Source organism: Oncorhynchus gorbuscha, linkage group LG19, assembly GCF_021184085.1.
Source record: "Oncorhynchus gorbuscha isolate QuinsamMale2020 ecotype Even-year linkage group LG19, OgorEven_v1.0, whole genome shotgun sequence".
Lineage (NCBI taxonomy): Eukaryota > Metazoa > Chordata > Actinopteri > Salmoniformes > Salmonidae > Oncorhynchus > Oncorhynchus gorbuscha.
In genome coordinates, this window is record NC_060191.1 from 48,059,212 (window position 1) to 48,086,993 (window position 27,782).

Consider the following 27,782-nt stretch of genomic DNA (forward strand, 5'->3'; position numbering starts at 1 on the left):
CGCCCTCAACCGCAAGGCTCTCCAGAGGGTGAGGTCTGCACAACACATCACTGGGGGCAAACTACCTGCCCTCCAGGACACCTACAGCACCTGATGTCTCAGGAAGGCCAAAAAGATCATTAAGGACAACAACCACCCAAGCCACTGCCTGTTCACCCCGCTATCATCCAGAAGGCGAAGTCAGTACATGTGCATCAAAGCTGGGACCGAGAGACTGAAAAACAGCTTCTATCTCAAGGCCATCAGACTGTTAACCAGCCATCACTAAGATAGAGAGGCTGCTGTCAACATACAGACTCAAATCTCTGGCCACTTTAATAAATGGACTTAATAAAGGTATCACTAGTCACTTAAATAACACCACTTTAATAATGTTTACATATCCTACATTACTCATCTCAGATGTATATACTGTACTCTATACCATCTACTGCATCTTGCCTATGCTGCATGGCCATCACACATTCATATATTTATATGTATATATTCTTATTCATCCCTACACATTTGTGTGTATAAGGTAGTTATTGTGAAACTGTTTGATTACTTGTTAGATATTACTGCATTGTCGGAACTAAGAGCACAACCATTTCGCTACACTTTCATTAACATCTGCTAACCATGTGTATGTGACCAATTAAATTTGATTTGATTTGACATCAGTGCCCGACTAATGCTCTTGTGGCTGAATGGAAGCAAGTCCCCTCAGCAATGTTCCAATATTTATAGAAAAGCCTTCCCAGAAGAGTGGAGGCTGTTATAGCAGCAAACGGGTGTCCACATACTTTTGGACATGTAGTGTATCAATTGATGTGCACTGTTTTATCTTATTGTAGCTCCATAATAACCTATTTAGCACAGTTGATGTGTGTACCACCTTGTTGACTGATTATACTTCTACCTTTATCCACAAGGGGTCATAGTGGAGATGAGCACCATACTGGCGCTTTGTTACTGAGCAGGACTCGGCATGACATGTCCGTCTGTAAATATATCCTGAAGATAATGGGCGGTCCTAGCTTCGAGGACGTTCGAGGATGCTGAGTCAAGGATGTCAAGGAGAGAGTCTATTTTAAGAATACGTAGCCTAAATAAGATATATTTGTTATGGATTAAAGCATAACAAGTCGTTTCGATATAGTCATGTGAATAGAAAGGAAAAAGGAAAACCGTGAGAGTGCGACAGTGCGTCTTTGTCTGGATTTACAACTCAATAATGCAAGCGAGAGACAGAAAACAACAGAGCTGTTTATATTTCTCCATCCAGCTGGTAAACATAATTTGATATGTAATGGGCTTTTTGAGACAATTGTTTTTCCCTGTCTAGGAGTTCTCTAAACATCCGCAGTGGTGATACATTATCTAATAGTGGACACAGCGAAGGCTTGATCATTTTTTTGGCGTCGGGTTATTCTGAGTAGACATAATTTGATCCAACAAGGCCTTGTGTAAATGATAGGAGAAAACGGAGGACATCCGGGTTTAAATGCAAGCATAGTGTGACGGCTTGGTCATGATGATGCGAGATGAGTCTTTATTCACTTATTTTCAAAGATGACATCATTGTGATGATGATGCAATTTAGTGAAAGCTGTCACTTTGATTTTATAGCTCAGCATCCAGTCCAGATGATGGGATTGTAATTTCACCTATTATGCTTTGTTCATGTATCTAAACAACTTGCTTGCAAGACAAACATTGTTTCCCATTCAGTTATAACCAGGTTATTACGCACACGTTTATTTCTCCAGAGAAACTTGCCTGATAATTGATCTGTTATTGATCAGGGCCTGCAACAAGCCCTCTTGGCCCTGACAGAGATTGGCGGTTGATGCTCTTATCTCTAACCGTTTTCCTCTGGAGACCCTATCGATACCTCTCCATGTTCAGCTCCGAAAGACTCACGGTACCGGAATATGTCATTCGGATTGGGAACCGGAGGTCGGGCAGCTCGACCTCATCCTCGGAACCGAAAGCACCACCGGTCTCACCGGGTGTCCACGGTGCCGACGTCCAGGATGTTTTGGATACCTCGCTCCCGGCCCTGCGCTCCGCTATCAAGACACTGAAATCAGCCAAAGATACATCGGATCTAGACGAGACCCGCAGGGCCATCGCAGAGACGTTCCAGTTAGTGGAGGAGGCCTGGGTTCTGCCTACTGTGGGCCGGCAGGTCGCGGAGGAGATATGCAACAGGATACGACTGGATGGAGGACTGGAGCTGCTCCTGCAACTCCTAATGACACCTGCTGTGGAGATCACCTATGAGTCTGCCAAACTACTGGAGCAGATACTGGTCTCTGAGAACAGGTGTGTTTTCACTACAGGCCTACATGCACTTTTTCCGTTGTACAACATATTACCTCGGTCCTAACCTTTAGGGCCAGTTTCCAGGACCCAGATACAGATAAGTCTTAGTCGTTCTGGGGCGCCAGGCAGCCTAGTGGTTAGACCAGGCAGAGGCAGCCTAGTGGTTAGACCAGGCAGAGGCAGCCTAGTGGTTTGACCATTGGGCCAGTAACTGAAAGGTTGCTGGATTGAATCCCCGAGCTGACAAGGTAAACATATGTCGTTCTGCACCTGATCAAGGCACTGTTTCCCGGCAGGCTGTCGTTGTAAATAAGAATTTGTTCTTCATGTTCTTAACGGACTTTCCTAGTTAAATAAAGGTTAAAAAAACATTTATAAAGTCAGCCACTGGGTTGGGGAGGAGCTGATTACATGTCATTGTTACGGTAATTACAGTAATTGTTGCGTTACCAGCCAAAATATTGTAATCAGATTACAGATACTTTTGAAAAACTAGATGATTACTTCGAGAATCAGTTTTACATTTAGAAAGAATGATTGCGAAAAAATATTTGTTTTTTCAATGACATTCAAATCAGCATTGAAAAAAGGAGCAAATGTACATTTGTTCCACCTGAGTGAGTCTGACCATAAGCCAGAGACCACTAATGACGACACACCAAATGTGTTTGATGCATCGCAGGAAAAGAGCAGGAATAGTCATTTGCACCGTTGGAGGTAAGGATGACAGCAGTGGTGTAGTCTAGGCGATACAGATATCACTAATTATTGATCAAAGCATGCCATTCCATGAGCGCAGCATTTATTTTTCAACTCAAACCAATGAGCCCAATCAGTCCTCCATGACAACAAAATCATAAATAGAGTAGCGCTGGCTAATAAGTCCTTAGTTTTTGGTGCTCAGGTAAAACAATTTGGATAATATATACTTCCATATTTCCAAGTCCCATTCCTGAAGATCAAGGGGTATAACATTTATTGGAATGACTGGAATTCTGATAGACTTTAGTTTTTAATGTAAAGATATAAGTTAATTGTATTATTATATGTAGTAGAAAGTGATGGGTTAGAAGAATCATACATAACCAACCCATAAAGTAAAATTTAACATCCATATGGCCAGATATGTCAACTTTAACATTGATTTATCCTGCAATAGTTGTCTTCAATTGGTAACATACATTTTTGCCTTCTTCTAATGCCTCTTGAGGGGAAAGTAATCTAAAAGTAACTGAATGTAATCAGATTACGTTCCCGAGTTTGAATAATCCAAAAGTTACGTTACCGATTAGAATTTTGGACAGGTAAATGTAACGGATTACATTTTTAAATTAACCTACCCAACCTTGCCTAGTTATATACTAATCATTTTCTTTACCCTCTTCACCTCTCTCTCTTCCTATTCAGAGATTACGTGGCTCACATGGGTCTGGGGGTGATCCTGAACCTGACGAAGGAGACAGAGGATGCCCAGCTGGCCCGCAGTGTCTCAGGCATCCTGGAGCACATGTTCAAACACACCGAGGAGACGTCCACCCAGCTCATCGCCAATGGCGCCCTGGATGCCCTGCTCTTCTGGTGCCGCGGTACCGACCCCACCGTCCTCCGCCACTGTGCTGTGGCACTCACCAACTGCGCCATGTATGGCGGCCATCACTGCCAGCGGCTGATGATCGAGAAGCAGGCAGCCGAGTGGTTGTTTCCGCTGGCGTTCTCCAAAGAGGACGAGCTCATCCGCTTCCATGCGTGTTTAGCGGTGGCCGTGCTCGCCAATAACCGGGAGATTGAGGAGGAGGTGGGTCCTGTGTGGCTCAGTTAGTACAGCACGGAGGTTGTAACACCAGGGTGGTTGGTTTGATTCCTGCACTGGCCACCTATACAAAAACACATATGCACACAACACTGTAAATTTCCCTGGATTAAAGTGTCTGTTAAATGTATTACTATAGGTGGTGAAGTCAGGGACGTTGGAGCTGGTGGAGCCCTTTATTGCATCTCTGGACCCTGATGAGTTTGCCAGGAGCTTGCTGGACAGTGCGGACAGCATGCAGGGAGGACGGCTGCAGACCTACAGCAGCTGCTGCCACTACTGGATGGGGCCAGACTGGAGGGGAAGTGTATCGCTGCCTTCTACTTGTGTGTTGAGACCAGCATCAAGTCACGCCAGCGGAACACCAAGGTCAGTATCAGGGAACAAAAGCCCACCTGATTCTACCTTGATAAGCAGTTGATTTGCTGAATCAGATGTGTTAGTGCTGGGCTGGAACAAAAGAGTGCACGCCCTCCCTGTGGTGACCACTACACCTTAGTGCAGAGTTTCACAAACTTGGTCCTCCGGACCCCAAGGGGTGCACGTTTAGGTTTTTGTCCTAACACTACACAGCTGATTAAAATTATCAAAGCTTGATGATTAGTTGATTATTTGAATCAGCTTTGTAGTGCTAGGACAAAACACTTTAGTGGGTAGTGGATACAGGGATATCACCCAACAACCTTTTGGGACCTAAAACCACCTCTGGTGCCCACATACCTAACTATATCTAAAATAAAATAAAATTGCATTTGTCACACGCTTTGTAAACAGCAGGTATAGACTAACTATGAAATGCTTACTTCCCAACAATGAAGAGAGCAAAATGAATACAAATAATATCACAAGGAATAAATACACAATGAGTAACGATAACTTGGCTAAAAACTGTACATGGAATACCAGTACAGAGTCAATGTGCAGGAGTATGATGTTATGCAGGTGAGTGAGGACCCAAAAGCGACTTAACAGAAACTGAGTTTATTAAAGTCCAAACAGAGAAAACATAATCCTCAATCCTTAACAGGAAATGTCCAAACAGGGAAAACATAAATCCTCTTAGTTGGGGAGAGTTGCAGGGCTTGCGGCAACAGACTGCAGGTCCCTTCGGGTAGGCGCGGGCCGTAGAGGATAGAGACACCTGCTCACACGCAGTATCTGAAGACGAGGCAGAACACAACAGAACGGAACAAGGGTACAGCAAACGGCAAACAAGAATCTGACAAGGACAGAAGCAGAAACAGAGAGAGAAATAGAGACTTAATCAGAGGGCAAAATAGGGGACAGGTGTGAAAGAGTAAACGAGGTCGTTAGGAGAATGAGGAACAGCTGGGAGCAGGAACGGAACGATAGAGAGAGAGAGGAATAGAGAGAGAGAAAGAAACCTAATAAGACCAGCAGGGGGAAACGAAGAGAAGAGAAAGCACAGGGACAAGACATGACAATACATGACAGTACCCCCCCACTCACCGAGCGCCTCCTGGCGCGCTCGAGGAGGAAACTTGGCGTCAACGGAGGAAATCATCGATCAGCGAACGGTCCAGCACGTCCCGAGATGGAACCCAACTCCTCTCCTCAGGACCGTAACGGGAAACGATGAAGAGGGAATCTAGTGCAATTACTATTATAAAAATGAGACACGGGTAGAGAACTGTAAGAGTTTGAGCAATCAGGACCAAACAGGCCAGGAGAGTAACAACTATGGACAGACTGAGACACAGCAAGGCTAAGACCAGGAACAGGAGAGAGGCGGTGGCTGTGGACAGACTGAGACACAGCAAGTGCAGGAGCAGGACCAGGAGAGATGCGGTGGCTGGGGACAGACTGAGACCCAGCAAGGCCAGGAGCAGAAGCAGGAAGAGAGTTACCGGACTTAGTCTGCGCGCAGTCCGAACAAGCAGCCACGAAACGGCGCGTGTCACGCTCCAGAGTAGGCCACCAAAAACGCTGGCGAATAGAAGCAAGCGTACCCCGAACGCTGGGGTGGCCAGCTAACTTGGCAGACTGAGCCCACTGAAGAACGGCCAGACGAGTAGAAACGGGAACGAAAAGAAGGTTCCTAGGACAAGCGCGCGGTGACGGAGTGTGAGTGAGTGCTTGCTTTACCTGTCTCTCAATTCCCCAGACAGTCAACCCGACAACACGCCCCTCAGGGAGAATCCCCTCGGGGTCGGTAGAGGCTACAGAAGAACTGAAGAGACGGGATAAAGCATCAGGCTTGGTGTTCTTAGTGCCCGGACGATAAGAAATAACGAACTCGAAACGAGCGAAAAACAACGCCCAACGAGCCTGACGCGCATTGAGTCGTTTGGCAGAACGGATGTACTCAAGGTTCTTATGGTCAGTCCAAACGACAAAAGGAACGGTCGCCCCCTCCAACCACTGTCGCCATTCGCCTAGGGCTAAGCGGATGGCGAGCAGTTCGCGGTTTCCCACATCATAGTTACGTTCCGACGGCGACAGGCGATGAGAAAAATACGCGCAAGGATGAACCTTATCGTCAGAATGGGAGCGCTGGGACAGAATGGCTCCCACGCCCACCTCTGACGCGTCAACCTCGACAATGAATTGTTTAGTGACGTCAGGAGTAACAAGGATAGGAGCGGATGTAAAACGCTTCTTGAGAAGATCAAAAGCTCCCTGGGCGGAAACGGACCACTTAAAGCACGTCTTGACAGAAGTAAGGGCTGTGAGAGGGGCTGCCACTTGACCGAAATTACGAATGAAACGCCGATAGAAATTCGCGAAACCGAGAAAGCGCTGCAGTTCGACACGTGACTTAGGGACGGGCCAATCGCTGACAGCATGGACCCTAGCGGGATCCATCTGAATGCCTTCAGCGGAAATAACAGAACCGAGAAAAGTGACGGAGGAGACATGAAAAGCGCACTTCTCAGCCTTCACATAAAGACAATTCTCTAAAAGGCGCTGGAGGACACGTCGAACGTGCTGAACATGAATCTGGAGTGACGGTGAAAAAAATCAGGATCTCGTCAAGGTAAACAAAAACAAAGATGTTCAGCATGTCACTCAGTACATCATTCACTAATGCCTGAAAGACAGCTGGAGCATTAGCGAGACCGAACGGCAGAACCCGTTATTCAAAATGCCCTAACGGAGTGTTAAACGCCGTTTTCCACTCGTCCCCCTTCCTGATGCGCACGAGATGGTAAGCGTTATGAAGGTCCAACTTAGTAAAGAACCTGGCTCCCTGCAGAATCTCGAAAACTGAAGACATAAGGGGAAGCGGATAACGATTCTTAACCGTTATGTCATTCAGCCCTCGATAATCCACGCAGGGGCGCAGGGTCCCGTCCTCTTCCTTAACAAAAAAGAACCCCGCTTCGGCAGGAGAGGAGGAAGGGACCACGGTACCGGTGTCGAGAGCTACAGACAAATAATCTTCGAGAGCCTTACGTTCGGTAGCCGACAGAGAGTCTAGTCTACCCCGTGGGGGAGTAGTACCCGGAAGGAGATCAATACAACAATCATACGACCGGTGAGGAGGAAGGGAGGTGGCCCTGGACCGACTGAAGACCGTGCGCAGATCATGATATTCCTCCGGCACCCCTGTCAAATCACCAGGCTCCTCCTGTGAAGAGGGAGCAGAAGAAACAGGAGGAATAGCAGACACTAAACACTTAACATGACAAGAGACGTTCCAGGAGAGGATAGAATTACTAGACCAATTAATAGAAGGATTATGACACACTAGCCAGGGATGGCCCAAAACAACAGGTGTAAAAGGTGAACAAAAAATCAAAAAAGAAATGGTTTCACTATGATTACCAGAGACAGTGAGAGTTAAAGGTAGCGTTTCACGCTGAATCCTGGGGAGAGGACTACCATCCAAGGCGAACATAACCGTGGGCTCCCCTAACTGCCTGAGAGGAATGTCATGTTCCCGAGCCCAGGCTTCGTCCATAAAACAGCACTCCGCCCCAGAGTCTATTAATGCACTGCAGGAAGCTGCCGAACCGGTCCAGCGTAGATGGACCGACAAGGTAGTACAGGAACTTGACGGAGAGGCCAGAGTAGTAGCGCTTACCAGTAGCCCTCCGCTTACTGATGAGCTCTAGCCTTTTACTGGACATGAAATGACAAAATGACCAGCGGAACCGCAATAGAGACAGAGGCGGTTGGTGATTCTCCGTTCCCTCTCATTATTCGAGATGCGAATACCCCCCAGCTGCATGGGCTCAACACCTGAGCCAGTGGGGGGAGATGGTAGTGACGGGGAGAGGGGGGACACTGTTAACGCGAGCTCTCTTCCATGAGCTCGGTGACGAAGATCTACCCGTCGTTCTATGCGAATAGCGAGTTCAAACAAAGAATCCACGCTGGATGGAACCTCCCGAGTGAGAATCTCATCCTTAACCTCAGCGTGGAGTCCCTCCAGAAAACGAGCGAGCAATGCCGGCTCGTTCCAGTCACTGGAGGCAGCAAGAGTGCGAAACTCTATAGAGTAATCCGTTATGGATCGATTACCTTGACATAGGGAAGACAGGGACCAGGAAGCTTCTTTCCCAAAAACAGAATGATCAAAAACCCGTATCATCTCCTCCTTAAAGTTCTGATACTGGTTAGTACACTCAGCCCTTGCCTCCCAGATTGCCGTGCCCCACTCCCGAGCCCGTCCAGTAAGGAGAGATATGACGTAGGCGATACGAGCAATACCCCTGGAGTACGTGTGGGGCTGGAGAGAGAACACAATATCACACTGGGTAAGGAACGAGCGACATTCAGTGGGCTCCCCAGAGTAACACGGTGGGTTATTAATTCTGGGCTCCGGAGACCCGGAAGCCCAGGAGGTAACCGGTGGATCGAGGCGGAGATTGTGAATCTCCTCCGAGAGGCCGGAGACTTGGGCGGCCAGGGTCTCAACGGCATGTCGAGCAGCAGACAATTCCTGTTCGTGTCTGCCTAGCATCGCTCCCTGGAACTCGACGGCAGAGTAGAGAGGATCCGTAGTCGCTGGGTCCATTCTTGGTCGGATTCTTCTGTTATGCAGGTGAGTGAGGACCCAAAAGCGACTTAACAGAAACTGAGTTTATTAAAGTCCAAACAGAGAAAACATAATCCTCAATCCTTAACAGGAAATGTCCAAACAGGGAAAACATAAATCCTCTTAGTTGGGGAGAGTTGCAGGGCTTGCGGCAACAGACTGCAGGTCCCTTCGGGTAGGCGCGGGCCGTAGAGGATAGAGACACCTGCTCACACGCAGTATCTGAAGACGAGGCAGAACACAACAGAACGGAACAAGGGTACAGCAAACGGCAAACAAGAATCCGACAAGGACAGAAGCAGAAACAGAGAGAGAAATAGAGACTTAATCAGAGGGCAAAATAGGGGACAGGTGTGAAAGAGTAAACGAGGTCGTTAGGAGAATGAGGAACAGCTGGGAGCAGGAACGGAACGATAGAGAGTGAGAGTGAGAGGAATAGAGAGAGAGAAAGAAACCTAATAAGACCAGCAGGGGGAAACGAAGAGAAGAGAAAGCACAGGGACAAGACATGACAATACATGACATATGATGTAATTGATGTAGATATGTGCATATAGGTAGGGGTAAAGTGACTAGGCAACATGATAGATAATTAATAGTAGCAGCAGCATATGTAATGAGTCAAAATAATTAGTACAAAAGGGGTCAATGCAGATTGTCAGGTTAACTATTTGGTTAACTATTTAGTAGTCTTATGGCTTGGGGGTAGAAGCTGTTCAGGGTTCTGTTGGTTCCATACTTGGTGTATCGGTACCGCTTGCCGTGTTGTAGCAGAGAGGACAGTCTATGACTTGGGTGGCTGGAGTCTTTGACAAGTCCACTATGGCCCCGATGTTGTGGATGGAGGTGTGCTCGACCCTCCTGTAGTCCACGATCAGCTCCTTTGTCTTGCTGACATTGAGGGAGAGGTTGTTGTCCTGGCACCACACTGCCAGGTCTGTGACATCCTCTCTATAGGTGGCCTCATTGTTGACGGTGATCAGGCCTACCACTGGTGTGTCGTCAGCAAACTTAATGATGGTGTTGGAGTCGTGCAAAGCCACAAAGTCGTGGGTGAACAGGGAGTACAGGAGGAGACTAAGCATGCACCCCAGATGGGCCCCTGTGTTGAGGGTCAGCATGGCGGATGTGTTGTTGCCTACCCTTACATTTACATTTAAGTCATTTAGCAGACGCTCTTATCCAGAGCGACTTACAAATTGGTGCATTCACCTTATGACATCCAGTGGAACAGCCACTTTACAATAGTGCATCTAAATCTTTTAAGGGGGGGGTAGAAGGATTACTTTATCCTATCCTAGGTATTCCTTAAAGAGGTGGGGTTTCAGGTGTCTCCGGAAGGTGGTGATTGACTCCGCCGTCCTGGCGTCGTGAGGGAGTTTGTTCCACCATTGGGGGGCCAGAGCAGCGAACAGTTTTGACTGGGCTGAGCGGGAACTGTACTTCCTCAGTGGTAGGGAGGCGAGCAGGCCAGAGGTGGATGAACGCAGTGCCCTTGTTTGGGTGTAGGGCCTGATCAGAGCCTGGAGGTACTGAGGTGCCGTTCCCCTCACAGCTCCGTAGGCAAGCACCATGGTCTTGTAGCGGATGCGAGCTTCAACTGGAAGCCAGTGGAGAGAGCGGAGAAGCGGGGTGACGTGAGAGAACTTGGGAAGGTTGAACACCAGACGGGCTGCGGCGTTCTGGATGAGTTGTTTGGCCATAATGACCATCGTTATGTTTGGAGGGAAAAGGGGGATGCTTGCAAGCACACCATCCCAACCGTTAAGCACGGGGGGTGGCAGCATCATACCCTTACCACCAGGGGTTGGCCCATCAGGAAGTCCAGGATCCAGTTGCAGAGGGAGGTGTTCAGTCCCAGGGTCCTGAGCATAGTGATAAGCTTAGAGGGCACTATAGTGTTGAACGCTGAGCTGTAGTCAATGAACAGCATTCTCACATACAGTTGAAGTCGTAAGTTTACATACACCTTACCCAAATACATTCCAACTCAGTTTTTCACAATTCCTGACATTTAATCCTAGTAAAAATTCCCTGTCTTAGGTCAGTTAGGATCACAACTTTATTTTAAGAATGTGAAATGTCAGAATAATAGTAGAGAGAATTATTTATTTCAGCTTTTATTTCTTTCATCACATTCCCAGTGGGCCAGACGTTTACATACACTCAATTAGTATTTACTGTAGTAGCAATGTTATGCAGGTGAATGAGGACCCAAAAGCGACTTGGCGAAAACAGAGTCTTTAATCCAGTAAAGTAAATTTACAATCATAAGGCATAATTCCACTCGTAATGACGAGAACAGACTGGAGACTCGATCAAGAACTGCAGGTTGCCTCGGGAAGGCACTTGAACGTAGCAGACTCAGACACCTGTTCACCACGCAGCATCTGAGGGAAACACGACACGACAGGGCGATACACAGACACAGCACGGTGAACAATAGACAAGGATCCGACAGGGCAGAAACGGAAAACAAGGGGAGAAATAGGGACTCTAATCAGGGGGAAAGATAGGGAACAGGTGTGGGAAGACTAAATGATTGATTAGGGGAATAGGAACAGCTGGGAGCAGGAACGGAGCGATAGAGAGAAGAGAGAGGGAGGAAGAGAGAAAGAGGGGAACGAACCTAAAAAGACCAGCAGGGGGAAAACGAACAGAGGGAAAAGCAAAATGACAAGACAAAATAAGACAAAACATGACAAGCAATGCCTTTAAATTGTTTAACTTGGGTCAAATGTTTCGGGTAGCCTTCCACAAGGTTCCCACAATAAGTCGGGGGGAATTTTGGCCCATTCCTCCTGACAGAGCTGGTGTAACTGAGTCAGGTTTGTAGGCCTCCTTGCTCGCACACACTTTTTCAGTTCTGCGCACAAATGTTCTATGGGATTGAGGTCAGGGCTCCAATACCTTGACTTTGTTGTCCGTAAGCCATTTTGCCACAACTTTGGAAGTATGCTTGGGGTCATTGTCCATTTGGAAAGACCCATTTGCGACCAAGCTTTAACTTCCTGACTGATGTCTTGAGATGTTGCTTGAATATATCCACATAATTTTCCTACATCATGATGCCATCTATTTTGTGAAGTGCATCAGTCCCTCCTGCAGCAAAGCATCCCCCACAACATGATGCTGCCACCCCCGTGCTTAACGGTTGGGATGGTGTGCTTGCAAGCATCCCCCTTTTCCCTCCAAACATAACGATGGTCATTATGGCCAAACAGTTCTATTTTTGTTTCATCAGACCATAGGATATTTCTCCAAAAAGTATGATCTTTGTCCCCATGTGCAGTTGCAAACAGTTGTCTGGCTTTTCATGGCGGCTTTGGAGCAGTGGCTTCTTTCTTGCTGAGCGGCCTTTCAGGTTGTGTCGATATTGGACTTGTTTTACTGTGGATATACAGTAAATACTTTTCTACCTGCTTCCTCCAGCATCTTCACAAGGTCCTTTTCTGTTGTTCTGGGATTGATTTGCACTTTTGGCACCAAAGTACGTTCATCTCTAGGAGACAGAACGCGTCTCCTTCCTGAGGGTTATGACGGCTGCGTGGTCCCATGGTGTTTATACTTGTGTACTATTGTTTGTACAGATGAACGTGGTACCTTCAGGCTTTTGGAAATTGCTCCCAAGGATGAAGCAGACAGTGGAGGTCTACAATTTTTTTCTGAGGTCATGGCTGATTTCTTTAGATTTTCCCATGATGTCAAGCAAAGACTCACTGAGTTGGAAGGTAGGCCTTGAAATACAGTTACACCTCCAATTGACTCAAATGATGTCAATTTGCCTTTCAGAAGCTTCTAAAGCCATGAAATAATTTTCTGGAATTTTCCAAGCTGTTTAAAGGCACAGTCAACTTATTGTATGTAAACTGAGCCATGACCTGCCTTTCAAAGCATTTGGCTAATGATGTGAGTGCTATGGTCAATAGACATTTAGACAGGTTACCTGGGCATTCTTGGGCAAAGGGACTATGGTGATCTGCTTGAAACATGTAGGTATTACAAACTGGGTCAGGGAGAGTTTGAAAATGTCAGTGAAGACACCCGCCAGCTGGTAAGCACATGCTCTTGGTACGTGTCCTGGTATCCATCTGGCCCCGCGGCCTTGTGAATGTTAACCTGTTTAAAGGTCTTACATTGGCTACGGAGAGTGAGAACACACAATCGCTTGGAACTGCTGGCGCTCTCATGCATGATTTAGTGTTACTTGCCTCAAAACGAGCATAGAAGGCATTTAGCTTGTCTGGTAGGCTCGCGTCACTGAGCAGCTTGCGGCTGGGATTCCCTTTGCAATAATAGTTTGCAAGCCCTGCCACATCCGACAAGCGTTCAAGCTGGGTGTTTGATGGCTCATTGAAGGTCGTAGCGGGATTTCGAATAAACATCCGGATTAGTATCCTGCTCCTTGAAAGCAGAAGCTCCAACCTATAGCTCAGTGCGGATGTTTCCTGTAATCCATGGCTTTTGGTTGGGATATGTACAGTACGTGCGGTCACTGTGGGGATGACATCGTCGATGCACTTATTAATGAAGCCAGTGACTGATGTGGTAAACTCCTCAATGTTATCGGATGAATCCGAACATATTCCAGTCTGTGCTAGCGAAACAGTCCGTTAGCATCCGTTCCATGTGACCACTTCTGTATTGAGTGCGTCACTGTTACTTCCTGTTTGAGTTTTTGCTCGTAAGCAGGAATCATGAGGATAGAGTTATGGTCAGATTTGCCAAAGGAAGGGCGAGGGAGAGCCTTGTATGCGTTTCTGTGTGTGGAGTAAATGTGATCAAGTTTTGTTTCATCTAGTTACACAGGTAAAAATGAAGTAAAAGGGATTTAAATGTTCCTTCATTAAAATCACCAGCCCTACAATATCAATGGACATAAAATTGAATGTGTGTACATTCTTCCTCCCAGATCTTCCAGGAGATAGGTGCGGTGCAGAGCCTGAAAAGGATTGTCATGTACTCCAGCAACGGGACGGCCTGTGCCCTGGCCAAGCGGGCACTGGGGATGATGGGGGAGGAGGTGCCGCGACGTATCCTCTCCTCCGTGCCCAACTGGAAGGGTGGTGAGGTGCAGAGATGGCTCCAAGTGATTGGATTCAGCTCTTATACTGAGCGCTTCCAGGTGTGTGTTTCTGTGTCTCAGTGTGTGTTTGTGAGAGAGAAAGATAGATAGAGATAGCGATAGCAAAGACAAGGTTTGAACAATAAACAATGAGAATGTTCTTCTATAGTCCTTGTAAAGATGGTGACAAAATAAGGTGAATGTTTGGTTTCATATCTATTAGATATGGATACCTACAGGTAGCTACCAAAATAATAGAAATACTTAAGGTAAATGAAGGATACTAAGTACATTGAAAGCAGCTGCTTTCACGCAGATATGGTTCCTGAGTTAATTAAGCAATTAACATATTATCATGTATAAAAATGCTGGGCAGGCCAATATTTTGGCTATTATTTTAACCATGGCTATGCCCCCGTACGATGACAATCCATAGGGCACGAGTGGTCACTGAATGGTTTGATGAGCATGAAAACAATGTAAACCATATGCCGTGCCCCTCTTAGTCACCAGATCTCAACCCAATTAAACACTTATGGAAGATTCTGGAGACAGCGTTTTCTACCACCATCAGCAAAGCATCCCTCCAATAGAGTTCCAGACACTTGTAGAATCTATGCCAAGTCGCATTAAAGCTGTTCTGGCTCGTGGTGCCCCGACAACCTATTAAGACACTTTATGTTGGTGTTTCCTTTGTTTTGGCAGTTACCTGTATTTCTCCTTAGCTTCTTACTCACTAAATTAACTCAGTCTTTCTCTCTACTCTCTCTGCCCATCCTTCAGGAGCTGCAGGTGGATGGTGACCTACTGCTGAACATCACAGACCAGGAGCTGAGCACTGACCTGGGTATGACCGCAGGACTCACTCGCAAGAGGTTAGTTCAATCATCTGTCAAGTTTATGTCAAGCTTATAAAACGTCTGTTACACCAGTCAACATCAGTGAAATTGAGTATTGAAATAACATCCCCACCTCACCCTTCCCACTCCATTTTTTTTGTCTTCTAGGTTCCTCCGTGACCTGCGCGTGCTGAAGACCTACGCCAACTACTCGACCTGTGACCCCAACAACATGGCTGACTGGCTGGGCGAGGTGAACCCACGCTTCCGCCAGTACACCTACGGCCTGGTGCAGTCTGGCGTGGACCGCAAGAACGTCCTCCACCTCACCGACCAACAGCTCCAGTCAGACTGTTACATAGGTGGGTTGTGAGCCAAAGGCACATTTACGTTCCCTGCAAGACAATGGAGAATAAAGTATTAATTTTCTCCTTCTAGAGAACGGCATCCATCGCGCCAAGATCCTGGAAGCCACCCGTAGGCCAATTAAGCCGTGTCTGACCGATGCCCAGCCCCCTGGACCGGATGTGTTTATTAGCTACCGCAGGACTACCGGCTCCCAGCTTGCCAGGTCTGCAGAGAGAGAGAGGAAGAGGAAGAGGGAGAGTCATGGATAGGGCAAAGAATAATAGTCAGGAGAGAGGGAAAGCTAGGGAGCTTTGGAACAACATTATCAGATTTGTCAGGATTATCTGGAGGCTAAGATCTATAGATCGTCAACTGTTACCCCCCCCCCCCCCCCCCCAGTCTGTTGAAGGTCCACCTGCAGGTCAGAGGTTTCAGTGTGTTCATTGACGTGGAGAAGCTGGAAGCAGGGAAGTTTGCTGACAAGCTGATCCAGAGCGTCCAGCGGGCACGGAACTTCATCCTGGTGCTGTCTGCCAACGCCCTCGACAAGTGCATGGGTGACACTGGCATGAAGGACTGGGTACACAAGGTCAGACATAGACGGGTCAATACATAGATCGGTTCTGCATACAGAACAATATACACTGAGTATACAAAACATTACTTTTTCCATGATATAGACTGACCAGGTGAATCCAGGTGAACACTATGATCCCTTATTGATGTCACTTGTTAAATCCACTTCAATCAGTGTAGATGAAGAGGAGGAGACAGGTTAAAGAAGGTTTTTTAAGCCTCGAGACATGGATTGTGTATGTGTGCCATTCAGAGGGTGAATGGGCAAGACAAAATGTTTAAGTGCTTTTAAATGGGGTAAGTAATACTTACCTGGTTTGTTACCCGGTTTGCACCGGTAAGCAATGCTTACCTGGTTTGCACCGGTTTGTGTCAAGAACTGAAACACTGCTGGGTTTTTCACTATCAACAGTTTCCTGTGTGTATCAAGAATGGTCCCCTACCCAAAGGACATCCAGCCAACTTGACACAACTGTGGGAATTATTGGAGTCAACATGGGGCAGCATCCCTGTGGAACGCTTTCAACACCTTGTAGAGTCCATGCCCCGACAAACATCAACAAGAGATCATAGCTTTCACGTGGATTCACCTGGTCAGTCTGTCATGGAACGAGCAGGTGTTCATAATGTTTTAATACGGCTAGTGCAGACAGGCAACTTAACATAGAATAAGAACCCACAAATACCCTATGGCTACCTAAATATGGTCCCCAATCAGAGAAACGATAAACAGCTGCCTCTGATTGGGAACCAATTCAGGCCACCATAGACCTACATATACCTAGACTTACAAAAACCCCTAGATATACAAAACCCCTAGATATACAAAACCCCTAGACAATACAAAACTAACATACCCACCCGAGTCACACCCTGACCTGACCAAAATAATAAAGAAAACAAAGATAACTAAGGTCAGGGTGTGATATTATCACCTTGCTGCTGTAGCTTCATTCACCTTAGTCAATAAAGGACTTAACATTCTACAATCACTTCATATAGAAATTAGCTGCTTCTGTACCCACTAGTTCAGCACCGGTATTAAAAACTCAAGTTTAGTTTCATGTCAAGTCAAACAGTAACTACCTAGCCATCTACAACCATCTTCCACCTCTGCACTGTTTTCAAAGAAAAGTTGCACTGTTCACTGCAACTGCGTCATTGTGCTCTCTCAAAGGCATCCAGCCGGACAAACACCCTTTTCGCACGCTCAAAGGCATGTGCATGGTCCTAATGCCAACCCACTAATAATGCATTTGCCTTGGAATGATTTTAGTAGCCTATTTTAAGTTGTTGGTGTTGAGCGAGGGTCTGGCGACTGCCATACTCTGCCATGCCCTATTGACACCCCTGCTCTGCATACAGAACAATGTTACAGTTGAGACATTATTTTCCCCATATACCCCTGCCCCTTACATGTCTAGACTGTAAAGACACTGTGTCTGTCTGTGATTTAACGTACCTCTCGTAAATCCTGCAGGAGATTGTCACAGCTCTCGCTGAGAAGAAGAACATCGTCCCTGTCACTGATAACTTCATGTGGCCTGACCCAAACTCTCTGCCTGAGGACATGAAAACCATCCTCAACTTCAACGGCATCAAGTGAGTCAGACAGAGACGGCAGACTGTTTGAGAGAGATGAGCAGTTTGAACACTTATCCAAAGTGCACTTCGCTGGAGTTTCTAACATTTTCTTTCCCCCTGTCTCCCTCTCTTTCTCTTTCCTTCTCTCTTATCTTTTTCTATCACTCAAACTCTCTTTATCTCTCCCTCTTTCTCCCTTCCTCTTTCTCTTTCCCCTTATCCCTCTTTCACTCCCTCCCTCCCTTTCTCTCTCGATACAGGTGGTCCCATGAGTACCAAGAGGCCACCATTGAGAAGATCCTGCGTTTTCTCAAAGGCAACCCCAGCCAAGACCAGACAGACTGTCCCAAGACAGACTGTCCCAAGACAGAGTGCCCTAGTGGAGCTCTGGTCTGTGATGATGTAAAAGTGTGACCATTAGTGATCAGTAATCAATAATGTCAAACAGAGCATGGTCTGCGCTCTGGTTGGTCAGCTCTACCCGTGTGCATGTGAAGACACGTTTAATAGTCAGTATTTAAATCATGTGTTTTTCAGCACTTGTAAATACCATGTAGTGCTCTCCAAAGCTGCAGTTCCACTGTCATAAGCTGTTATTAGCATGGTCAGGTATATTGTTTGTCTCTCAGGAAATAACCAGTCTTAAAAGTCAGCCGTTGATGGCATCATGCATTACACGTAATACAAATGTGGAGTATCTCTGTTTCCTCTCCATAGCACTGCTCTCTCATTGTTATAAATAAGCCCATACTTTCAAAGAAAATACAACATTCGGGTTTATAGTAGCCTGAGTACCAGCCTGTTTGTGCTATCATTCCAACTCCTTGACATGTTAGGCTTGGAGTTGGCAAGAGTACAAACAGATCTGGGACCAGGCTTTTAGTAATGTTCCTGCGTAAAGTACATAGTGTATGCAAAATACTGTATCTTTTTTTTCTTCTCATGGTGCTTAAATGGAATCCTGCAAGCTCATTGGTGGTCGATTGTTGCATTGATTTGATGTGTCTTTACGATTGTGTAACCTGGGTGCTGGCAAACAGCCTAATCCAACAGAGATGACCTCTGACCGATACAGATCGAGTCTGGTCCCAGATCTGTTTATGTGCTGTTTTGCCAACTCCTATGGTCATTGTCGTGACAAGGACCATACGAGATGTCGAAACTACGCAAACAGATCTGGGACCAGGATAGAAGAGGTCTACAATAACTATACTCATTATACACTTACACTCATCTGCCCAGCGACAATCAAGGGTTCACAAAGAACTCTCTCTCTCAACCAAACATGAGGCAATGAAAAATACCATTATCAATGTATTTTGCTCATGTGAAAATGGATAGACACTCTCTCTCACTGTTCACAAATATACAATCAGTTTACCAAACCAATATCTACACTACCACCTAAGGCTGAAGCTACTCCATGAAAACACTTCTATCCGCCGCCTGTCAGAAAGTCTTGTAGTATACAGTCACAACATGCTGTTACTTTGTTCAGCTAAACTGATGTAACTACAATGCTGATTTGTGGTTTGATTCCTTCCTCACGCCAAAAGAGATTCTGTCATTGACTTGGCTGCTTGACAGTCAGCCTTAGTTCACTGGCTTGTATCTATTGGATAGAAGCAATTCAGTAGATAAATGATATCACATTGAGGGCAGCGCTAAATACTGTATACATGGCTCACATTGAGGATCTTTTTTAGACCAGCATGCACCACCCCTGTCTAAATCATTTGAAGTCTATACTATTATCTGTGACATGATCAGAAAACCATCTAACAAAACAATCATGCAGTTTCTGATTATCAGTTTAGATATTACTAACCAAGTGTTACAAAAATGAGCACAGAAGTGATAAAATCACCAAGTTATTGTATTTATAATTCAATGAAGTGGAATGCTAAGACTTGACTTTAAACATGGAATTATTAGGTTATTCGTGAGGTGTTGGTTTTGTGGATTCATATCTGTTAGTGATGTACAGTAGATACTTATGTATCCACACAGTACTAAACAGTGTGGGGGAAAGGAAAACAAAAAATGTCACCTCAGTCCCAAGCTTCTGTATTTGCTCTCAGCACTGCTAGCTCTATCTTGACACTGTTTTGATGGCTCTCCTGGGCTATTTCCCCTGTTGCCTTAATATATGTGTTGCTCTTAATATGGGTATGTTGATTAAATACTGTATACATAGACATGTTGGACTTCAAGATTTAGGCATTGTTGTCATTTTACAATATAGTGCCGCAATAAAAAGGATACAGTAAATCTGTGAATCTTTCTGTGCATTAAAATACAGTGCAACACTGTACTTGAAATGGATTCTTATGAAGCGTTATATTGCCTTATTTTTATTAACATATTCATAGCAGCTAATGGATTCAATGGAATTATGAAACGGTATACTAAATCAGTAAGGCATGAGGCAGAAGGCCCCTAGTTGTGAAACACTCATCATATACCATGACCTTTTGTGGCTTGCTTTATTGTAGAGTTTCATATGTTCCACTTCTGCATCTACAAGGTGCTATAAATGGTTTATAAGGTAATATCATTTCATAAGAAGCCAGTTAAATGTTATCAAATATATAATTGGCTTTCCACATCAGCATCTACAAGATGCTATAAATGTTTAATGAAGCAATAATATTTCATAAGAAGCCACTTAACTTTAAGTGTCAAATATATCATTGGCATGATTCAATCATTCATTCGTACCATTTTCTAAAGATGATAAATATCATTCACAGTATTTAAAAATCAGTAATACTGTACAGTGCAGACATTCAAATCAATTCACAATACTGAGCAGAAACTCTTATCCGAAGCAACTTCCAGTCAGTGCATTGAACACATTGGTTACATGATTTCAGAAGACAGAAAGCCAGTAGGCCTATCACAGGCCTTACTTCTCCCTAACAGCAAATCAAAATATATCACCCAAATACTGAATGACAGTAATGCTTCAACTCTCCCCCTGACCGCAACCCCTCAGTTTCTGTTGTTCACACACACACGCACACGCACAAGCACACGCACACACACACACACACACACACACACACACACACACACACACACACACACACACACACACACACACACACACACACACACACACACACACACACACACACACACACACACACACTTACTTGCCTATCTATTGTATAGTATGGAGGGGTGACAGGGTTGCTGTGTTAGGGCACTTAAGGGGTTAGACTGGGTTATCTGTTGAAAGGAGGGATGACAGTAAACTGTAAGCAGTGTAACTCAGTACTCCCTGACTGCTGTTAGAAGCGGATGGGTCTCGGTTTGTTCAGAGATACTAATGGTTGAGTCTGGACAAGTTGGGCTAAAGTCGATCTATCTGCTGCTCGCATGCTATGGTGACATTGAGATGCACTGTTATTGAATTTCATGTATTTTCTGCCTGCCCTTGGATAGTTTGATACAGTACTGTGGGTATTATTTGACCACAATTGTATGTCAGCTCACATTAGGTTTTCAGTTTAAAATACAACAGAGAACTCAGACCTCTTTCTCTTCTAGTCTCAGATGACGTAGTGCACAGTGATGTCTGATATGGTGGGTTGGCTGGTGATTCCAGCTTTTTGGTCTTGGCCTTTTGGTGTTGAAGCCACGGAATCCAAACTCTGTGTGGTCTAATGACAGTCAGCTACCTCTCCAGCACACTGGTAAAAAGGTGTATGTAGGGCAGCAGAGGCTGTGGCCTTCCAGGTAAAAAGGTGTATGTAGGGCAGCAGAGGCTGTGGCCTTCCAGGTAAAAAGGTGTATGTAGGGCAGCAGAGGCTGTGGCCTTCCAGGTAAAAAGGTGTATGTAGGGCAGCAGAGGCTGTGGCCTTCCAGGTAAAAAGGTGTATGTAGGGCAGCAGAGGCTGTGGCCTTCCAGGCTCAAGCTGTGATGTGAGGACGTTTATCTACTACCCGTCTGTCTGTCTGTCTGTCAGGATGTTGCAGAGTCCTCTCTTCTGTCTGTCCTCTGATCCCGACACTCAACTATCCTAAACACACAACAACATGCATGAATCACAAGGTATTTATGGCCTCAGTGTTTTAAATGAGGAAAACTGAAATTGGAATTTCAGGTAAGGAAGGACTTACCCAATGATCCCTGTGGGGATGAGGAGGAGGAGGGCACCGAACAGGAAGGGGAATCCCTTCATGATGTGCAGGGTGGCTGGGTAGAGAGAGTTAAAGAGGCTGCTGGCCACCAGGGAACACAGCCCCTCCACACAGGCCACCGACGCAAACAACGCACCTGAAACACACACAGGACAGGAAATAGCACGTAGCACTTAAAGCATATTCTTATGAAGTGTGTTGCTACCTTATGAACATTTACAGCACCGTATAGATGTAGTCATAGAGCACTATGAAACTGTATACATGAGAGGCCGTGACATATTGTGAATATATCCCAGCTAAGGGCTTTCTTTTGAAAGCGCTCTCTCACCTTGTTCTTCAGGCCCCACCAGCTTGGACAGCTTGGCCCTGAGGACTGGAGTGGCTGCCATGTAGAGGAAGCACAGCCCATAGCCTGTTAGAGAAGGGGAGTAGACACACATTTACCTGTTAAAGGTACACTATGGAAGTTAACTTGGGGAATGGACACACAACAATGATGATGGGGATGTTCCATGTATAATCTATCACCATCACTAGAAGACAGTGGATAAGCAGTGAGTTTTGCAACCTCTACCCAGCTGTGTGATCTCTGTGGAAGAAACCAGACAGGAGGAGAGAGAAAACAGAAGTCCTCCAGGGCAGGCTTATTGATCTAATACTCTGGGAGACAGGTGTCTTACTGTGTGCTACTAGAGCGTTTCTCCCTGTTTACTGTTCTCCAGACACCATCGGGCAATACTGCTGACTTATACTGTTGCTAGCAGAGCCAAGAGCACATGTTCACTAAGACTAATAATAAGCTGTGAAAAAGGTCAATACATCTAGTAAACTCTAAACTGATTGTAATCTGGTTGTAATGATGTGATTTGAACTCGTTTTGTTTTCTGGTATAGCCTCTCACCTGTGAACATGAGTTCAGTAGTGTTGGCCAGTGAGATGACCACCAGGCCGGTCATGTTTGAGGCCAGTCCCACCAGAGACACCCAGGAGTCCTCTAGGCATCGCTGCAAGGTCCTCAACCCCAGAAGGCTACTGAGGTAGGCCAGGTTCTGAGCTGCAGACCCCCAGCCAATCAGCCCTGGGCCCCAGCACAGCGGAGAGCTCAGCTCATATAGAACAAACAGCTCGCGGCTGCCAAAGTGGACCGTCACCACCAGGAAGAAGCAGAAGATGTAGAGCCACAGTTTGTACCTCCTCCATGTTGTGTAACTGCCGACCTCGGTGGGGTCGCCTAGTGCAGAGTAGAGGCGGTAGACGGCGCGGTGGTGACGGGTGGTAAAGAGTTTGGCACTGGGGTCAGGGGTGACGGACTCGGGTACAAACAGGTAGGCATAGAGGGCAGCAGCCAGGTTAGTGGCCAGCACCAGCCAGAATGGGTTAATGTACCTGGGGAAGAAAAGAAAGGGTGGAGAATTTGGTTATTTCAGTAAGGATCAAGTCCCCATGAGGGGTATAAGTGTTATCCAGTTAAGAAGCTTACAAACATACTGTAATCAAAAAATGAATTGAAGAAGAATATGAGAGATGTTTTTCATCCACAGATATCGAGCTACCTTGTGCCATCTTAAGATGATATAACCTACCCTTGTGCCCGACGCCACTGCCCCCCTATGATACTGGCCAGCATGCCAGCCAGTCCCAGACAGGCCTCCAGCACTGCCACCCTGAAGGTCCGGGAGCCCCTGTCGCTGGTGTCAGCCACATAGGCAAAGCAGCCTGCCAGGATGGTGTTGAAGTCGCCTGAGAGTAAGGATGAGTTAGTTGATTAATCGATAAGTCGGTCAAGGATGCCCACATTGATCAAAAAAACTTTTTTAAGAAGTGGATTAATTGGTTAATTGGCCCGAGCAACTAATTTATTCTGAAAAACTTTAGTTGGATATGATGTATTATCTGGTTGTATCTTAGTAAAGATCTTCCTGAAGCTAACATAATGATGTCCCATCTTCTTATCAATACAGGACATATCCCTACCTGAGAGGCCCGAGAGCAGCCTGCCCAGGAGGAACCAGGCCACAGGCAGCTTGAGGTACATGACCAGCAGGTAGACCCCAGCCTGCAGGGCCAGACCCAAGCTGGGCAGGATGAGCACGGGCCGCCGGCCACCCTGGTCACTCCAGGAGCCAAGCAGAGTCACCACAAACAGCCCCACTGCAAATCCTCCCAAGTTGATGTACAGGTTCCAGTGGGCTGTCAGGGTCTCTACCTCCTGATGAATGATGAGAGGATATGGTTTGAGTTATGATGAAAGCAAACAGTTCACTGTCATGGTCAGTTATCTGCATGCCAACCTAAAACTCCAGTACCTGGTGTCCCAAGAGGAGTTCAAAGGACATATAGATGGACTGGTTGTTGAGACATGTAGTTGTTTCTAGTTGTCACCTGATGTCACTCGTTGGCGTTGCAGTATGTAAGGAAGGATTCTGTCTTACATGAAGTATTTTGATACTTATTTTATTGGCCGTCAGTTTGATATATTGCACTTTATTGTGTCATGTACATGTCCTTTACTGACGTGCTGCTTTTAATATTGATGTGTATCAAATCAAATCAAATTGTATTAGTCACATGCCCCGAATTCAACAGGTGTAGAACTTACAGTGAAATGCTTACTTACAAGCCCCTAACCAACAATGAGGTTCAAGAAATAGATATTTACAAAATAAAATATTTTCTAAATAAACTAAAGTTTAAAAAAGTAACACAAGAAATGTAAATAATTTGCCATAACTGTCATGTTTGCGCATATCTCTCCTATGTACAAATCTTATGGCAGTCATTCTACTTAAGGCCCTTGGAAATGACCTGCATATCTGTAGGAATAAAAAATAAATCTAATGCAATATATCGATATACAAATGTAATGGTGTTTGTTTGTGGATTGGTGATTTACATTTGTGGAAAGTGATTTACATTTGTGGAAAGTGATTTACATTTGTGGAAAGTGATTTACATTTGTGGAAAGTGATTTACATTTGTGGATTGGAACTTAATTCTACAGATCATGATACACGAATAAAAAATGCATGCTGTGAGTTCACAATACATTTGGCATGATATTGATCCCATACAGGTCTCTCTTAAAAAATATATTTTTATCTCAGCTAGACTAACTTGGTTGAATAAAGGTTAACATTTATCATAATAATCATTAAGATGTTAAACGTGATGTTATTCAACCAATTAAGAAATTATTTAATCATCATTCAAGACCTTTATTTGCTAAACCAGCCGTGTTTGGTGCTAGGCTGGAATAAAAGCGTGCACACAAGAACAGGAGTGATAGAGGATTGTCTAGGTTTCCCCCACCTTTTGAAGTGGGTCTGGGGGCCCAGAAATGTTGGTACATCCCCCTCCTTTTGTTCCGTTGTAACCTACGTCTTCACTGATGCGGTCCCATAGGTACTGCGTAGACAGCGGCCACTGAAGTGACAGCGAGAACATCGATAAGAACAATACGGGTTCAACAGAAACCGAAAGCGGGCAAGCGAACGGCGGCCGTCTATAGCAAATGTGTCCCTTATTCTCAACCTCCTCGTTATTACAAAATGTGTCATTTATCTGTATTTCGTCGTCTACAGACGATAGAGTATCTTCGGGAAGAATTGCTCTGGTGTCCGAATCTTCCATTGCTAGTTTGTAGGATACTAAAAAAAGAATCAAGACCCCAACTAAGATTTTCGATTCCTTTGTTATTATAGACTCGTCTTTGCAAGACTGAATAGTTTGCGGACAAAATCTTCAAATAATTAACTTGTTCGGATCAGAAACAAAGACAAAACGTACTTAAACTGTAAGTAAAACCTCTAGAAGTTAATACACTAGTCTTGTCCGCATAATGGTCTCGAGATTGCCCCATCTGGACGAAGCTTCGAACTGCACCTCGAGCTTCTGTTGCTCTCCCATTTCAGGACAATTCCACGATGTCAGTGACATCGATTTCACTTTCAAATGTACTGAATGCTAAACAAAAACCAATGATTGCAAAGTTAAACAAACCACACATTTCTATGCACAATGACTACTTTTAACAATTTTCTCAGAATATTTGACAAAAACACAGATAAAAAAAACCTTTATTTAACTAGGCAAGTCAGTTGAGATAACATTCTTATTTACAATGACGGCCTAGGAACAGTGCAGATGGTTTGCGCTGTTGGTGCTGTCAGAGATTTTTAGAACCAACCCAAAATATAACACAGCCTGATTTTTACAATGGGAGCAAATTAATCATAGCAGTCAGAACAAGCAGGGAGGTGGGCAGAACCAAACACGAGCAAGTGAGAGCCTATTATTTCTAGCATGTATTTGCATATTTCAGTTAAGGAACACCTACTCTGTGAAGTGCGCGTATGCAGTAACTCAATTCGCCTTTGCACTCCCAAACAACACATTTTTTTGGGAAACTTTGGCAAAGGGTAAAGTCTACAAAACTTAGTCCACTCTATTCGTAACATATTCTAGTTTGTAAACAGAAAACTGTATTGAGATAAAAATGTTTCATCGATGAGAACATTTGCAGAATCTCGGCAAAAAAACATCTTCTCCCACTGCCGGCCACTGGGCTTACTCTCACCACTATATTTGGTAGTGTGTGGAAATGCCAAACGGATGCTTCACATTTATACATCCGGTTAAATATCTGTCTCATCTGTGGCTCTGTCATTCTGTTACCAAATTTTGCATTTGCGACGTTCTTCAAGTAAATGTGTTTTTGTAAAAATGTCTGTGGGAATTGCTAAAAGTAGGCCTTGTCCTTGTGCATGGAGTTGTACGGTTTGTTTAACTTTACAATCATTGGTTTTGGTTTTATATAGATTTTAAAGTGAAAAATCTGGGTCTGTGTCACTGTTGCTTTGGAATTGCCGATCATCAAATTGTCACAATGTCACCACATGCATTTGTTTTATTTCGTTAAGTAATTTTTTTTTAAATGGTCAAACATTTAGACATTTAATCTACAAATGATTACACATTCTGTACTCTTTATTTTATGATATAGTTATTACACATGTATCCTAATTCTAGACCTACATCATTGGATAAACTTACATTTATTCAAAAACGTTTCTTAAAAATACATTTGTTTCTATAAAATCCAAGTCTATTTTTTCCACTCTAACAATTGATTTGATGACCTTAATTGATCAAAATACATATTAAAGGGGCAATTTGCAGTTCGAACAGCTACAAAGGTTCACCCGTCACTGTTTAAAACTTTTGGGAAACAATTCTCAAATGCATAGACAGAGCTATCGACGCAAGGACTGTCCATGATCCATTATACCAGAATAATAGATTTAACCATGTTTTTGAGGAGTTTTTAAAAAACAATTACATTGTTTACTAACAATGGAGTAAAACAAGCATATATTTTGGATTCTGATGTGGTGTGACAGTTGTACTCATGAGGCATTAATACATTTAAAAAAATCAATGGATATACAAACATGGACCGACCAGGTGAATCCAGGCGAAAGCTATGATCCCTTATTGATGTCACCTGTTAAATCCACTTCAGTCAGCGTATATGAAGGGGAGGAGACAGGTTAAAGAAGGACTTTTAAGCCTTGAGACAATTGAGACATGGATTGGGCATGTGTGCCATTCAGAGGGTGAATGGCCAAGACAAAGTATTTAAGTCCCTTTGAACGGGGTATGGTAGTAGGTGCCAGGCGCGCTGGTGTGTCAAAAACTCCAACGCTGCTGTTTAAAAAAAATGCTCAACAGCTTCCCATGTGTATCAAGAATGCACCTTGTGGAATAGCAGGGGACTGTGAAGAGACACACACAGATACAGACACGCACACACACACATGGGCGCTAGCACACACACTCTACACACACACGTACATTGTAATTGTAATATTGTTGTATGGTGGTATCATACATTTTTTGTTGTAAATATATAGTGGTGTAACAATGTTATATGATGTGTTGTTTTATCTTTGGTTTTATGTGTAATGTAAGTGTCTTAGTGTGTTTGAACCCCAAGAAGAGTAGCTGCTGCTTTGGCTGGGAATTTTCATCCTGCATGTGTCCTCACATGTTTCACCAATCCCTCTCAGAAATATCCTGACATATCCTGTTGTA

At 44.8% G+C, this 27,782-nt stretch overlaps 2 protein-coding genes across 2 annotated transcripts; one reads left to right on the top strand and one right to left on the bottom strand.

Annotated features, from left to right (window-relative positions):
- The first annotated feature begins 1,028 nt into the window (after nucleotides 1-1,028).
- Nucleotides 1,029-18,509, top strand: LOC124005581 (NAD(+) hydrolase SARM1-like). The gene is given in 11 exon segments (XM_046314978.1): nucleotides 1,029-2,310; nucleotides 3,718-4,105; nucleotides 4,260-4,353; nucleotides 4,356-4,489; nucleotides 14,038-14,250; nucleotides 14,974-15,065; nucleotides 15,198-15,391; nucleotides 15,468-15,600; nucleotides 15,777-15,966; nucleotides 17,434-17,555; nucleotides 17,798-18,509. Coding segments are annotated over 11 exon segments (2,193 nt in total). The 5' UTR covers nucleotides 1,029-1,831; the 3' UTR covers nucleotides 17,952-18,509.
- A 1,230-nt stretch (nucleotides 18,510-19,739) lies between these two features.
- On the bottom strand, nucleotides 19,740-25,561 carry slc46a1 (solute carrier family 46 member 1). The gene is made up of 7 exons (XM_046314979.1): nucleotides 24,999-25,561; nucleotides 23,664-23,898; nucleotides 23,273-23,429; nucleotides 22,591-23,075; nucleotides 22,018-22,101; nucleotides 21,666-21,822; nucleotides 19,740-21,565 (listed from the first exon to the last, which is right to left on the bottom strand). The coding sequence occupies exons 1-7, from the start codon at nucleotides 25,317-25,319 to the stop codon at nucleotides 21,508-21,510; spliced, it is 1,497 nt and encodes a 498-aa protein (XP_046170935.1). The 5' UTR covers nucleotides 25,320-25,561; the 3' UTR covers nucleotides 19,740-21,507.
- Between the last annotated feature and the right edge of the window lie 2,221 nt (nucleotides 25,562-27,782).